The 17,393-nt window shown below is 35.9% G+C and overlaps 1 protein-coding gene across 1 annotated transcript in view; it reads right to left on the reverse strand.

The window, feature by feature from the left end:
* Positions 1–17,393, reverse strand: part of COL24A1 (collagen type XXIV alpha 1 chain) — a 368,814-nt gene that overhangs the window by 337,841 nt on the left and 13,580 nt on the right. The window contains exon 5 of the mRNA XM_032642687.1: positions 1,543–1,596. Within this exon, the coding sequence (XP_032498578.1) occupies positions 1,543–1,596 (54 nt within the window). The remainder of the gene's footprint in view (positions 1–1,542; positions 1,597–17,393) is intronic.

Below are 17,393 nucleotides of genomic sequence, written 5' to 3' on the forward strand. Positions count from 1 at the left end.
AATATCCTGTCTCTTCAGTAAATTTGAACCTAATTGTATGTAAATATAATTTCTGAGAAATCGTTTTTAAATGTTACCATTTTAAAAATATCTCATTTTGAAAGTTGGATTTCACTTAAAGCTCAATGAAAACATTCTATTAAATCCTATATCTTACCATTTCTTCTATATAGTATTGACCACAGTTAGTATACAAGTAACTCAAAAAGTTAAAAAAAAAAACCCACTGACATACTTCCAAGTCACAACTCGCAGGCTGAATCACCCTGTATTTTATACAGATACTGTACACATACTGAACCACCCTATATTTTGTACAGAGAAGCCACAAGGGAAGATAAAAATAAGCATCTGATAAAATCTGAATGCGTAATTTGGGGAGTTTATTTAAAGCAGTCACCAAAAGAGAGTGGATGTCTAATTTCTAAATTTTAAGAAATCAAATGTTTTATATTTAGAGATTTTTAAAGATGGCATTTATGTTTCTCAGATTGCAGAATTTTTTTCCTTGTAATAATTAAGGAACCAATGAAAATACTGTTTCTAATGATAAACTTTCATTCCTTTTCTAAATTATTTAGATTCAGTGAACTCAGTTCCAACACAGCAATGAAATTCTTACAGTTCTAGATTAAATTTGAGGATTTAATTACTAGTATAAAATCCATTAGTGTGATGTAATTTTTCTTATGTTTACAAGACTTTCTGTAAACCAATTAAAGGATAAGATTTCAACCTAGTAACCACAAAAATTATTCAGGGATTTTAAAAGTTTGTGAATGTACACTACATAAACAAAAACATCCTATAATTGTATCACATTCATCAAGTGCATGTCTAAATAAAGCTTCCCAGATATATACCTAAATACTTGACTTGTATTCATCCTCACTGGAAAACAATATCTTCCTCTTAATAAAGATTTTCGCTGCTATCTTTACTTTGAAACATTAGTTTCTTTTTATCTAAATGTGTATGTGTATTTGAGTGCATTATGATAAAATAAAAAGCATACTGTACTGAAAGTCAGAAAACTTAGATACATCATTAATTCATCTACTTGCTATCCACTTAAATTCTATGAATCTTGTTTTCCCAGCTGGAAAAAAGATCATGATGACCGCCTCCCTCACTGTTACTGTGGTACTTAAACAAGATAAGTATGTAGAACTATTCTAGAAATAAAGGTGTAAAATGGCATTAGAATTTACAATGGCATCCATACTAACAGCAACATTTTTGAGGTTAGGACCAAAAGTAACTTGTTCTAATTTTTTGCCCCATCTGTTCCTAGTTCACAGGTAGCACAAGGGCATGACAAAGTAGACACTCAAAAAAATTAATGGTATGATTTAAAGTGAAAAGTTGGGCTGATAATACTGTTTATTTGATTCTTCAAATATTTCTTCCTTCATTAAAATCCAATAGTTATCTATATATTCTGTCTGAAATCAAGCAAAATCTACATTTTAAAAAGATAAAAATGATTTTTAAAAGCTTGAAATATATCACCATGATTTTATTTCATGGACGAATAATTACCTTTTCTCCAGAAACAGCATGACCTGGGGAAAAACCTGGATCTCCTTTGGGGCCCTAAATAAAACAGTTATAAAACACTTGATGAAACATAAACTACATATATCATACTTCTTTGGTTGTATGCATTGGCAGATGCTACACACATTATATGGTATTGAATAAAATTACGTATTTGAAATTGAGATGTACAAGGATCATTTATCTTTTTAGTGTATATTTCACTTATCCTTAATTTTAAATGTTGAGAAGATTCCTAGAAATTCCCCAGACATACCTGATTTTTCTAATCAATAAAGTTATACTACGATTGAAACATCTTTTTTTTTATAGGTAACTGTCACTTTTACTTTTTAAATTAATTTTTATTGGAGTATAGTTGCTTTACAATGTTGTGTTAGCTTCTACTGCACAGCAAAATGAATCATCCATACATATACACATATTCCCCCCTTTTGGATTTCCCTCCCATTTAGGTCACCACAGTGCATTAAGTAGAGTTCCCTGTGCTATACAGTATGTTCCCCTCAGTTGTCTATTTTATACATAGTATCAATAGTGTATATGTATCAATCCCAATCTCCCAATTCCTCCTACCCCACCCCTTTCCCCCTTCATATCCATACATATCCATACATGGACCTAGAGGGTGTCATACAGAGTGAAGTAAGTCAGAAAAAGAAAAGCAAATATTGTATATTAACGCATATATGTGGAATCTAGGAAAATGGTATAGATGACCTTATTTGCAAAGCAGAAATAGAGACACAGACGTAGAGGACAATGAAACATCCTTCTTCAAGGGAACTACATAAAGGCTCTATTAACTTTTCCATTTTTGTGACATATTGAGTTATAATTCCTATTTTAGCATGGGAAAACTAGTTTTTAGTAAAATAAAACTGCTTATAATAATTCTCAAAATTTTAAAACATCATTCCAAGTTTAAATATTTTCCAAAATCTTGCAATGTACATGCATTACTTTTATAATAAAATAAAAAAACCTCTAACTGCCCAAATTCTTTTTATTCTGTTATAAAAAGGTATTTTTCATACTTGGGAATCATTATCTTTTATATATCAAGAGAAATACGACATTAGGTTTCAACTAAAATTTTTTGGTACAATAGTAAAGTATTCTTTCTTTCTTATTATGCATATTAGCAAAATATCTCCTTTTCTATTTCATGATTCATGAAATACAGAATTGAGATTCTTTATCATTCAAATTCTGACTTCATTACCATTCTTAGCTAATAATAATTTTCCATTTCTAAATGTTATTTTCACCCTATGGTAAGTAGGGAAACAGTCATGTCTTCCTTCACATATTCAGGGATACTTTTTTTTTTCTTTCATTCCACAGATATTTATTGAACAACTTCCTGAACACATAGGGATGAACAAAACAGGCAAGTTATCTGTCCTCTTCAGGCTAACATTCCAGTGTGAGAGAAAAAAATAAAGAATAAATGGAATTTTTTTTTTTTTTTTTTTTTTTTTGCGTTACGGGGGCCTCTCACTGTTGTGGCCCCTCCTGTCGCGGAGCACAGGCTCCGGACGCGCAGGCTCAGCGGCCATGTCTCACGGGCCCAGCCGCTCTGCAGCATGTGGGATCCTTCCAGACTGGGGCACGAACCCGTGTCTCCTGCATCGGTAGGCGGACTCTCAACCACTGAGCCACCAGGGAAGCCCTAAATGGAAATTTTTAAAAATACAATTTCTTGTATAGATAAGTGTCAGGAAGAAAGCAGCAGCTGGGGAAGGGAACTGTGGCCAGCCGGGACACAGAGGACTCTTTTCTTGGGTGCAGTGGGAGGAACCGTCCCTGAGAAAGTGATCTGACCAGAGAATTGAAAGAGGTAAGGAAGGGAGTTGTAAATATATCTAAAGGGAGATCACTAAGAGCATCCCCAGCAGAGAAAAGAGTAAGTGCAAAGGCCTGAGGTTTGTCTGAGAAACAGCTGGTTGCCCGATGTAACAGGTGCTAAGTGGAGAGAAGCAGGTGTGCACTTCAGAGACAAAAGCGGCCAGTACACAAAAAGAATTATAGAGCCTTATTTGTGGTTTGGCTTTTACTCAGATCTGTCTTCACTTTTAACAAGATACCACTGGCTGTAGTGTTGAACAGACATTATGGGGGTTCCAAACTCAGAATACATATTGAAGGCAGAGCGGACATAATTTCCAGGACGAGAAGTGAGAAAGACAGATTGGCATCAAGTCCACGTACAATAGGAAAACAACAAAGATGGAAAAGATTGGGGAGAACGGTAGGACTGGATGACAGCTGTAGTTCTCTCTCAGACATGTTAAAAGTAAGGTGTCTCTTAGACTTCTAAGTGGAGATACTGTGTGTGCTGTTGGACGCTGAGGCTGGATATCAAAAGTCACCAGAATATAAATTGTATCTGAAACCATGGTAAAGGGTGAGACTACTGAGAAAAAGTGTAAATATAGAGAAAAGAAGAGGAAGGAGGGTGGTTCACTAAGTATGTTCTAATATTTAGAAATTGGAGGAGGAAAGACAGCAAGAGAGAATGAGGTGACACAGCATGTAAGTTGAAAGGCAAACAAGGTGATTGTGGAGCCTCCAAGTGTAGAGAAGACATTTTCAGAATGAAGGCACGGCCAACTGTGTGTGTCCACTACTGCTGAAAAAATAAGTCATGTGAGGAGAGGCTGCTGGGAGAGATGGAGGTGGTTGGTGACTTTGATAGGTGTCATATCAGTGGAGTGGTTAAGAAGAACACATGAAGGTCATGGGTGGTAAGACAGGAGCTTTGAGTAGCAAGGCAAGTAGAGAAATAAGAGTACACCACATCTCAGGAGAAAGAAGATGTGAGTTCTAAGAGAGGGCTTAGGCTTTTAAAATTTTTTGTCAAGATGGAAACTAATATAGCAAGTTACTTTGTTGATGGGAATGATCTAGGAAAAAAGGGAGAAATTGAGCGTAATTTGGGAGAAATGCATATTTCTCTTGAGTATGCCATAGGAGATGGGGATCCAGGGTCCAAGCAGAGACATTTCAGTAGGAACAATTAATCTGGTACAACAATTTCAAAGGTAGGATATATGGGTACAGATATTAGGTCACTAGCCTTGGTAATGGGGAAAAAAATGAGAGCTAATTCTCATCTGATTGCTTCTAGTTTCTCGGTGAAATAAAACGTTAGGCTTACAGTTCAAAGTTAGAGGTGGGGAATGGTATGGGAGGGATACTCCTGAAATAGCTCTCAAACTGACTGATGAAAGAAGAAAGACAAAAAGTCCTTCATGTTCCCCAGCAAGTCTTTTCATTTTACAAATTAGAAATGAGTCTTCATTGGCAGAGTCCTATATCCAAGCATCAAAAAAAAATGTTTAAGGAAAAGGTTATTTTCCAGTCTGACCTCTTCCCTTTCATAGCTATTACCACTTCTACCACTAATACAATTTTAGATCACTCGTTACAAAATTATGAGACCTGACAAATAGCTTTAGTGATATCTTAATATTTAAGAACTCAACGCTTCATCTAAATAAAAGATAATCTATTTAGAATTTATGAGAGATTAGAGCTTATCCCTTTATAGAGAAAGAAGCAATAAGGTCCAGAAAAGTTAACTGAATTGGTTAAGACTGCCTAGAAAAGTACTGGTAAATCAGGTCAATTTTCTTTCTCATATCACAACATCTGTTAAATTAAGATCTTATTGATTTTTATATATTTTAATCTATCATAAAGCCTAACTAATTGATTTGAGGCAATATTTACAACAAATTTAAAAGGAACTTAAGAAATGATAACCCTTGAGAAATTTGAATATAATAAAACTTCTTTATGGCCAATGTTTTTACTTAGAATTCTCACACTAAAAACTCTTATTTTTCGGTCCTATCTGAATTTTCTATTATATACCAACTTCCTTAATATAATTATCTTTCAGCTTTCTTGACATCATCATCTGACATTTCATCTTCCACTTTAAAAAAATTGAAAGAGTGGGAGAAAGTAATCAATTAAGCAATAAAAATCAGATGTAAAGACAGACCTTTTTCTTATTCAGAAGCTTTATACATCTTGGCAACATAAGTAAAGAGATATATGTCACATCTCTTTCATTGCCACACAAATATGCTTGAGTTAATTGATTACGTCATATTCTAGAACCAGAAATTTAAGTCAGTATGAAGAAAATGCTTTTAACCTGGCCAGTTGTATATTGATCCTAGTATAAAATTCATGAGGAAGAGATTATTGAACATGCCAAGTTTGCCTGAAATGTCAAGGAAGTAGGGCATACTTTTCTGCATTTAAGGAAAATACTCCAAAATTTCTGTCATTTTCCCCCTTTTTATGAGGGAAATCATATTTACTTATTTGTTATTTATTTATTCTATGATTCCTGACACACTTTTAGCCACACTTGATTGGCTTTTCAAAAACTCCTTGGAATTAAAAATGTTTATAAATTAATCATAATTGACCTTCAATACTGACTTTTACTTACTCCTACACGACTTTTGTTGAAGGAGCTATATATCCTTTTGAGTATGAATAAGAAGAAAAGGAAGTTGCCTACATTTTATTACTCAAGGATTCCAAAAGTCCCACCTATCTTACTGATCTGCTATAGTCTAAAATCCTCATTATCAGAGTAGCTCTTTTAGACTGTTATGGATCTCCAGATGGCTCTCTGTATAAGGAGGGAAACTCCCTAAGGTATTAGACCCATTAAGATGTTCAAACAAATTTATCAGATTGGAGTCCACATAATATAATGGAAAGAGCATTGGGATTTAGAGTGAAAAGACTGAACAAGTCATTTAATCTCTCTGAACCTGAATTTCCTCCTCTGTAAGATGGGAATAATAATAATACCTACTTAGATTAGCTTGAAAGATTTAGGATCAAATCCCCTATAGATTACATAGATGTTAGTAGTTAGTATTAAAAATAACAGTACTAAATACAATCATTAAAATAAATTTTACAATTATGGCCATCTTGAAAAGCAGAGAACACAACTCTTGAGTGAATTACTGACAGTGCAGCAAAATTTTAATGGAAAGAATTTGGAATTAAAAAATTCAGAGTATGAATGAGCTAAACTGGTAGAGTATCATAAAGGAAACACTAAATGACAATCTTGAGGTAGCACCACTTGAATATTCTTGGCTCTAATATTAGCAATAATTGCACAAGTCCATAATCTCAATTTTAAGCACTATACTCTCTAACCAATACTTCTTTTTAGCTCACTCTAAGCCTTTATAATTTTAACAATTATTTGACCCACTGGAACTGCTAATATGTGATCCCATCATGTTTTCACTCTTTCATCCCCCACGTGGTCTCACTTCCCATCCCTAGCCAGCCTAAATACCAGTGTCTTATATTCTAATCACTTCCTTGCATACATAAATTACACCATTGCCTGTTTCTCCCTCTGTCTTATAAGCTTATGTGGAAAATCTTAAATATAAACTCTCTACCTACTCTGACCCTATCCCTAGCAGCTGAATGTGATTAAGAGAAAACAATTAATGCTGACAAATCTCACTTGAAATTCACGACTTCTTACATTGATTTTGTTTTGCTTTGTCTTTTGGTGTGTCCAGTAATTGCCTCAGTCGATTGACTTTCCCATTTTCATAGATGATTATTTCATAACTTCCCTCTCTTTACTCTCAGCTGGTTATCCTGCTTTCATCTTTCACAAGCTCTCATAACCAAATCCACTACACCTCACCTTAACCTGTACCAAAACACTCTGCCTTCATAACCAAACCCCCACATTGTCTCTCACCAGGACACTATTGGTGAACTGTCTTCCCTACATTATTTTACTTTTTACTTCTAAGATAACTGCCATCATCAAGTAAACACACTGTAATTTCTCCAATCTTCAAAAATAACTTTCCTTGAGCCCACATCTCCCTTCTCTGCTCCATTATACTGTCCCCTTTTAGAGAAAAACTCCTAGAAAGTTGTCTATGTTAACTAAAAGACTTCCTCTCCATCCATTCTCTCTTAGACCTACTCTACTCAGGCTTTTGTCCCTACCACTATCCTAACCTCATCGGTCATTCTTTCTCAGTCTCCTTTGCTAGTTCCTCTTCATCTTCCTAATACACTGAACTCTGAAGTACCCCAAGACTCAGTCCTCTGACACTTCTCTTCTTTGTCTACATTCATCCCTAGGTGACCTCATCAGTTCCATAGCTTTAAATTCCATATATACATTGATGACTCTGAAATGTATATTTTTAGCTATGATATCTTCCCTGAACTCCAGATTCATATATCCTTTTTATATCTCCACTTGGATGTTAAATAGTCCTCTCAAATTGAATACGATCAAAAAGAACTCTTGGAAATTCTGGTTCAGATAGTGGCAGAGTAGCATATATGCAACTAATCCTCCTGAAGATTACAATTGTAAAGTCAGGACAAGATATGTAAAACAACTATTTGAATGCACAGGAGAACAGTAAAAAACAGGGCTGGAGGGGATTCAACTCTTGAAAGAAGAAATCACACTTGGTTTAATACACACTTATACAGCCTTTCTCCTAAAGACACTTCCCAGTCCGCACAGAGTGGCTGGAATTCAAGCAGAAAAACATAAACCTTTTGGCTAATGGTATCAGAGGACAGAGTGTAGGAGTACCAAAATGACCGCAAACAGAGGGAGAAAATCCTAGAAAAAAAGAAAGTCAGCATCCCCCAAAGCTTGAATATAGACTTTCTTTAATTCTTGGCTGATCCTGACATGTGTTTTCATGAGATAGATCCTAAAGAACTCAGCAGAAATCAACTAAAAGGCTGAAAGAATTAACACATTTCAGCTGCTGGTCACTAAAGGAGAAAGTTTGGGGTTTGAGTCACATCATTTTAGAAGAACATGGTAAATAGTTCGATAAATACCTTTCCATTGAAATTGAGGGAGAGTTATACTTTAGAAGCAAATACTATATTCTTGGACTAATGGACTTGCACTAATACTATAAGTGAAACTGAAAGAGATCTGCCCTTTAAAAAAGTTTCCAAACCTTGATGTGGATGAACCTAGAGTCTGTCATACAGAGTGAAGTAAGTCAGAAAGAGAAAAACAAATATTGTATATTAACACACACATATGGAATATAGAAAAATGGTACAGATGAACCTATTTGCAGGGAAGGAAAAGAGATGCAGACATAAAGAACGGACTTGTGGACACAGGGGGCAGGAAGGGGAGGGTGGGACGAATTGAGAGAGTAGCATTGACCTATATACACTACCATGTGTAAAACAGATAGCTGGTGGGAAGCTGCTGTATAGCACAGGGAGCTCAGCTCAGTGCTCTCTGATGACCTAGAAGGGTGGGAGGGAGGCTCAAGAGGGAGGGGATATATGTATACATATAGCTGATTCACTTTGTTCTACAGGAGGAACTAACACAACATTGTAAAGCAATTATACTCCAATAAAAAAATAAAAGTTTCCAAACCTGTACAAGTTTAAGGTGATGAGCCAGTTATTTAAGCACCTACAAAACAAAAATCAAGTCTCCAAAGGATTAAAAAGAAAGGTAACAGCATCTAAAGATCCACATATCATCCACAACATGCAGTATGTAATCAAATTTTTCTAGACATGCAAAAGGGAAAATATGACTTGAGGTAAAGAAAAAAGGCAATCAATACAAACAGACCATAAGAGGACCTAGAAGTTAGAATTAGCAGTTGAAATTTTTTTTTTTTTTTTTGCAGTACACAGCCCTCTCACTGTTGTGGCCTCTCCCGTTGTGGAGCACAGGCTCCGGACACGCAGGCTCAGCGGCCACGGTTCACGGGTCCAGCCGCTCCGCGGCATGTGGGATCTTCCCTGACCGGGGCATGAACCTATGTCCCCTGCATTGACAGGCGGACTCTCAACCACTGCGCCACCAGGGAAGCCCAGCAGTTGAAGATTTTATTAACTATTATAAATATGTTCAAGGGCTTAAAGGAAAAGATGATCATAATGAGTGAACAGACAAATATCAGCAGACAGATGAAAACTATATAAAAAGAGTCAACTAAAAACCTAGAACTGATAATACAGTATCTTCAATATAAAAATTTACTGGATGAGATTAACATCATGTTGGAGAAGGCAGAAGTAAAGTTTAATGAAATTAAAGGCAGATCTATAGAAGTTATCTAATCTGAAGAAGAGAAAAAAAAATACATGGCAAAAATGAACAGAGATCTAGTGACCTGTGGGGCAATATTAATAGTATAACATACATGGAGTCCCAGAAGGAAAGGAGAGAAATAATGGGACAGAAAGATTATTTGAAGAAATAATGGCCAAAAATGTCCCAAATTTGTTTAAAAAAATTTTTTTATGGGTAAAAAGACATTCAGTGAAGCCCAAAGAAATATCTGAGGGAAACCACCCCTACAGACATCATAGTAAAGCTGCTAAAAGCCAGACAAAGAGAAAAACATTAAGACATCTGGTGAAAATTTTCACATTATATTGAGGGGAATAAAAATGTTGGCTAAATCCTCATCAAAAACAGTAAAGGCCAAAATGTGAGAACATCAGACATGTTTAAAGTGCTGGAAGAAAAACATTCTCAACCAAGATTTTTTTACTCTACAAAAATTTTTTTTACTATCCTTCAAAAAAGTGTAGACAAAATAAATTCCAGCTAAACAAAAAATAAGAGAAACCATCACCAGTAGAACTGTACTCAAAGAATTATTGAAGAAATATCTGCTAGCTAAAGGGGAGTGGCACCAGATAGAAACTCAGATCTATAGGAAGGAATTAAGAGCTTTGGAAATGAAAATAAATGAGGAAATATGAATGACTCTCTTGTTTGTTTCTTCTTTTAATTTCCTTATAAGACTGATTACTTAATACAGAAATTATTGCATTGTACTGTTGGGTTTATAATGACATAGATGTAAAATAAATGACAACAGAACACAAAGGATGGGGGGATAGTAGGTAAATGAAATTGTAATGTTACAAGAGTCTTATATTTTACATGAAATATTACCATAATAACTCTAAGTAAACTACAATAAGTTAATAAGGTATACTGTAATCCCTAAAGCAACCACTAAAAATCAATCAGATACAGCTGAAATGCCGAGAGAAATTAAATAAAATACTAAAATATATTTGATTAACCCAAAAGAAGGTAGAAAAAGGGAATAAAGGAGCAAAGAACACCTGGGATAAATGGAAAAGAAATGACAATGCAGAAGGCCAAGACCCAATCATACCAAAATTACACAAATGTAAATGAACTTAACATTCTAATTAAAAATCAGAGATTATCAAGCCAAGATAAATATAAAAAGACCCAACTATACAGTATCTATAAGAGATGCACTTTAAATATAGAAAGGTAAAGGAAAGGAAATATATATACCAGGCAGACAATAAGCATTAAAAAGTTGGTGTGGCTCTATTACTATCAAACTAGACTTCAAGAAGAGGAGTATTACTAAAGATAAACAGAGATATTTGATAATGATAAAAAGGTCTGTCCATCAGGAAGACATAACACTCCTTAAATATGCATGCATCACACAAGAGCTGCAAAATACATGAAGCAACACTAACTAAACACTTCCTAAACACTAAAGAAATAAAATCCAAAATCAGAGTTGGATATTTCAACACACCTCTCTCAGTAATTAACAGAACAACTAGACAAGAGAAAACCTAGTAAGGACAGAGAAAATTTGACCACCATCATCAGCCACCATAATTGAACTGACATTTATGGAACACTATACAGAATCTTTTGAAGTTCACGTGAACTATTCATCAAGATAATCACATGCTGGGCCATAAAATGGCTCAATAAATTTTAAAAGATTAAACTCTTCCACTGTGTGCTTTCTGAACACAATGGAACTAAATTAGAAACCAGCAACAATAAGATCACTAGAAAAGCTTCTAACTGATGGACATTAAAAAAACAACATACTTCTAAATAACCCATGAGTAATGAAGAAAGCATACATTTCAACTTGAATGATAATGAAAACACAACACATCAAATTTTGAGGGATGCAGTTAAATCAGTCCTTAGAGAGAAATTCATAGCTCTAAATGCTTATGTTAGAATAGAGCTAAAAATCAATGAAATATTATATGGTCCATAGAAAAACTTAACAAAGCCAAAAGTTGGCTCTTTTAAAACATTAATGGAGGGCTTCCCTAGTGGCGCAGGGGTTGAGAGTCCACCTGCTGATGCAGGGGACGCGGGTTCGTGCCCTAGTCCGGGAAGATCCCACACGCTGCAGAGAGGCTGGGCCCGTGAGCCATGGCCGCTGAGCCTGTGCGTCCGGAGCCTGTGCTCCACAGCGGGAGAGGCCACAGCAGTGAGAGGCCCGCATAAAGCAGGGAAAAAGGAAAAAAAAAAAACATTAATGGAAATGAACTCTTGATTTCCTCCCAGGCAAAAACAAAACAAGTAAAAACCTGAAATCATGTTCCTCCTCATTCCAGTAGATGGCCGCTCCCACAATACCAGCTGTTCCACTGCTTAAGCCTTAGATTACCTTTGACTCCTCTCTCACACCATATAAGTGACTCATCAGCAATTATGTTAACTGTACCTCAAAATACATCTAGAGTTTGACCACTTTACACCATCTCCATTGTTAAGACTCTAGTCCATGCCATACTCACCCATGGCATGAGCTTGGGTAGACCAGTGAAGAAGTCTCCAAACTGGTGCCCCTATTTCTACCCTTCCCCTACCCCAATCTATTCTCTGTGATAGCCGGAACCATCCTCCTACAACATAAATTGCATGGTATCATCTTTCTACTTAGAACTCTCCAATAAATATCTAACACAGAGTAAAATCCAAACCAAAATTCTTACCTACAAGATTCAACATAATCTGGCTCCTGCTATGTCTCTGATCTATCTCCTACCACTTATCTCATTCAGATATTCCTCAAAGACTGCCAAGCAGTCTCCTGCCTCAAGGCCTTTGGTCTTCCTGAGTTGTTTCTATTGTTTTCAACCTCTTCTTCATCAGGATTGCAAAAACGGTGATTTTTAACTCTAGCATTCTTTCTTCATTTACTAGCTTTTTCTGTAAAGAGAAACTTCCCTTTGTCAACTATTTGGTTGCACTAAGGTTCAATTCTGTAAGAAAAGCAAGGCAATTTCTTAAGAAAAAAATTATTCTTTCCCTTTACTTTTCTTCTATTTACCATTTTTCAAAATAATGACACTGTGGTATAATAAAAATATACATTTGGTCTTTGTCCCTGGTTCCTAGCACAGAGCTCCTAAAACCCTTGGAATTTCCTGAGTCACAGGAGTGTCTTTTGTTATTCATAACAAGCCCTTTTCGACAACATCTGAGCTTATGCTAATGAGGTGACTGGAGAGAGGGAGCTAGAGAGCTTCAGGATGGGGATGAGTCACTGGAAAGGCTAACAAGTGATTGGAGCATAGGAATTTAGCCCCATTCCCTCCCCCACCTCCAGGGAGAGGAGGGGGTGGACATTTCTCCAAAGAAGATATACAGATTGCCAACAAACACATGAAAGAATGCTCAACATCATTAATCATTAGAGAAATGCAAATCAAAACTGCAATGAGATATCATCTCACACCAGTCAGAATAGCCATCATCAAAAAATCTAGAAACAATAAATGCTGGAGAGGGTGTGGAGAAAAGGGAACACTTTTGCGCTGCTGGTGGGAATGTGAATTGATACAGCCACTATGGAGAACAGTACGGAGGTTCCTTAAAAAACTACAAAGAGAACTACCATATGACCCAGCAATCCCACTACTGGGCATATACCCTGAGAAAACCATAATTCAAAAAGAGTCATGTACCAAAATGTTCATTGCAGCTCTATTTACAATAGCCAGGAGACGGAAACAACCTAAGTGTCCATCATCGGATGAATGGATAAAGCAGATGTAGCACATATATACAATGGAATATTACTCAGCCATAAAAAGAAACAAAATTTAGTTATTTGTAGTGAGGTGGTTGGACCTAGAGTCTGTCATACAGAGTGAAGTAAGTCAGAAAGAGAAAACCTAATACCATATGCTAACACATATATATGGAATCTAAGAAAAAAAAAAGGTCATGAAGAACCTAGACACAGACCTACTAGAGAATGGACTTGAGGATATGGGGAGGGGGAGGGGTGAGCTGTGATGGGGTGAGAGAGTGGCATGGACATGTATACACTACCGAATGTAAAATAGATAGCTAGTGGGAGGCAGCCGCATAGCACAGGGAGATCAGCTGGGTGCTTTGTGACCACCTAGAGGGGTGGGATGGGGAGGGTGGGAGGGAGGGAGATGCACGAGGGAAGAGATATGGGAACATATGTGTATGTATAACTGATTCACTTTGTTATAAAGCAGAATCTAACACACCATTGTAAAGAAATTATACTCCAATAAAGATGTAAAAACAAACAAACAAAAAAAACCTCTTGAACAAAGACATTCCAAGAGCTTCCAGTAGGTGAACACACTGATGTGCTGGGAAGATGACACACCTGGGGAGGGCATGGAAGCTCCAGGTTCCCACCCTCCACATTTTGCCCTATGCATCTCTACCATTTAGCTACTTGAGTTGTATTTTTTTAATAATAAATTGGTAAACCTAATCAAAGTGTTTTCCCGAGTTCTGTGAGCTGTTCTAGCAAAAAATCAAACCTGGGAGAGAGGAAGAGATTATGGGAATCCCTGAACATGTAAGTCAGCCAGGCAGAAGTGTGAGTAGCCTGGGCAACACATCTGTTGCTGGCATCTCAAGTGTGGCGAGTCTTGTGGGACTGAGCCCTTAAATCTGTGGAGTCTGACACTAAATCGGGGTAGTGTCAGAACTGAATTGTTGAATATTCAATTGGTGTCAGAGAATTTGACAATCTCATAGATGTAATTCCCCAGCATCCTCTAAAGGTGACCAATGAGGGTTTGTCTGTTTTTAACTACATTATAACTCATGGATTTAGAGATATTTGTTATGATTCAATCCACTACAGTTATTATCCTTAATGATGCTCAAATTATACCAATCTTTGGCTAGTGGAAGCCTTTTTAAATTGGCTCCTGAATCCTTCTAACATGAATCCAACAGATTTTGATAGCTAGAAGGAAAAAATTTTAATATATTTGTCATATTTGTCTGGCCCTTTACAAAAAGGTCCCTACACTGCGTAGACTAATAGGAGCACCTCAGTCTTCACCATTTTATCATACTTTACATTTTCAGAATGTTGGACTGAAAATTTTTCATAGCAATCTGACTCAGTAAAAAATTCTTAGAATGGGTCAGCATCTATACTCAACACATTTATTTAATTCACACACAAGGAAAATGGGACTTTCAGTTTAGAGAAATAATGATGGAGACACGGTAGCAGAGGGTCAAAACCAGGAATAAAACAGCACAAAGATATATTCCTTGGAAATTCAATATTTAACATTATTGATAACATCTCATTTAATATTACTAATGGGACATTGTTATTGCAGCTTATTAAGGTTAGATGTTTTCATTTAACTGGATTAAATTTGATGGAGCTATTGAACCTGACTAAAGTAATATAAGCTATGAATGTCCATGGGAAGGTTTTAAGCTGCCTTTAAGAAGCACTTTTGGGAAACGAACTATCTGGACGCAAATAGTTTGCCTGGACTAGAATTATAAGTGTAGGCTAGGGTAGGCCAAAGATCTAGATTCTGCATTTGGACTCATGTCCAAAGATCTACTGCATAATTGATCATGTGTTAACTAATAGTAATAAAAAATGTCCAGTACCCTGCGAATAAAGTTCATATTAAATAAGTAAATATGATGAACTGTGGACCCAGAAGGCATTTGGTGGCAAGAAAAAAGTCATTCTTTCTAGCAAATAGAGAAACAGAATTCACTTCCTTGTGTTGTTGTTTTTTTTATGAAGACAATATTTCTACCCTTAGTCTACTGATTTCAGCTAATGATTTCAGCTAAAGAACTCAATAGTCTTTGTTTTAAATCAATTAGTCTTAATAATGCTGAAAAAATGCTATATTACCCACTAAATTTTTGTGTGGCATTTTATTCTTCTACTATTTAACAATTTAACAACACAGTTCTGAGAGGCTAGAGTTCAGTTTCACTCTTTATGGACTTTATATGTTATTATCAGTATCCAAAGGATAAGCTGGAACCTTGGAATGGACATATTTTGTTACTATTACTAAATGAATTCAGAAAGTCTTTAATTACATTAGGTTATTACCCTACCCAAACCCTTCCTCTTTAAGATGCTGTTTCATAAATGAACTCCTTACTATGTTAGTAGAGACAAATTGGTGTAAGGGAAAGAGTAAAACAGATCTAATTCTGATGCCAGTTACAGCTGTGTTACCTTGGTTAAGTACTTACCTCTCTGAATATGTTTTCTTCTGTGGAAAGTAGAAGGTAATAAAGCCTGCTCTGAACAGTACTCTTAACTGAAGTGGAACTGAATGAGATGGCATACATAAAATAATTATATGCTTAATAACTGCTAGTTCTCATTCCCTTATGATGCCAGTGCCTTGTTTCTAATGTTAAGTCTGCTTATTGTTTCAGTTTAACATTTATTGAGTGCCCAACACATGCTGGGCACTGGGCTAGACACAAAGGCAAAGATGAGTAAGATCTGGCCACTGCATTCAAGTAACTCAGAATCTACTAAGGAAGACGAACAGATGTGTGAAAACTCATTTTGCTCGAACACAGCTGAGAACTACCAAAGATCAGTTTACACTTTTTGTCCTTTATGATAAATACTAACTTAATTGTAAAAGTATAACAGAAAATAAATTAATTTTTGCATCAATCAAGAGTATGTTAGCAAAATAAGCTTTATTCTTATAAACTTTTAAATAGTCTTATAAATAGAACATATTTCTTTACTATATTAAGGTATTTTCATTCATAAAAGCCACAAGACTTTTTTTTTTTTTACTTAACAAATAATAAATGTGATACTTTCAGTAAAAGTTTCATTGCTAAATAGCCTAGTTACCTTATAAGTAGCTCCTCCAGAAAAGGGCAATAATGTTTTCTTAAGTGTCAACTACACACAAGTATTCTACCAGGTGCTTTACGTGCTTCATGCCATTAACTTATATAAGGTATATCTTTTGGTTCTGAGACAGGCTGGGACCTGGGACTCTTTGCCGCAGTGCTGCAATGCCTGCACCTGGACAAACCTCTCCTCAAGCAACAAAACACAAAGACACTATCAGGGACTAAAAATAACTGTGTGCATGTGCAGTTGGGACAAATTATGGATAAAAGATACAAAAAGACCAAAAAAAACCCCAACTGCCACTTTTGAAGAGCTGGGAGCAAACTCCAGGTACTGCTCATGTCCCCTGAACTCAACACAACCAAAGGGGTGGGCAAAACACCTAAGCCACCCCTCTGGCCCGACCCTTGGACACACCCCTACCCTCACCCCATATAAGGAACTAGCAATTTCTATTGATTAGGGAAGGCCAAGAACCCTGGTATCAGTTCTAACAATTTTTATAAAGCACATTAATCCAAATATGACTGTATAAAGGTTCCATAATGCATCGTATTTTCCATTTCAGTTAAACCTTTCTAAACTTGCAATTGCCTTAATTTGGTCTTTTCATAGGTTCAGGTAACCCCTTTTGAAATGGACAGATCATTTCTTGTCCAAGCGACAAGATGAATCTTTATACAATTTCCTTAGAGGCCAATAATTCTATGTTATTCTTGCTAAACAATAACTGAAAAGAGAAAAATGCTGAAAATGTCTTTATACTCTAAAATCCCTTAATCTAAAAGGGATGTTTGTTCTCTGAAGAAAAAT

The sequence above is a fragment of the Phocoena sinus genome, chromosome 1 (assembly GCF_008692025.1).
Source record: "Phocoena sinus isolate mPhoSin1 chromosome 1, mPhoSin1.pri, whole genome shotgun sequence".
NCBI lineage: Eukaryota > Metazoa > Chordata > Mammalia > Artiodactyla > Phocoenidae > Phocoena > Phocoena sinus.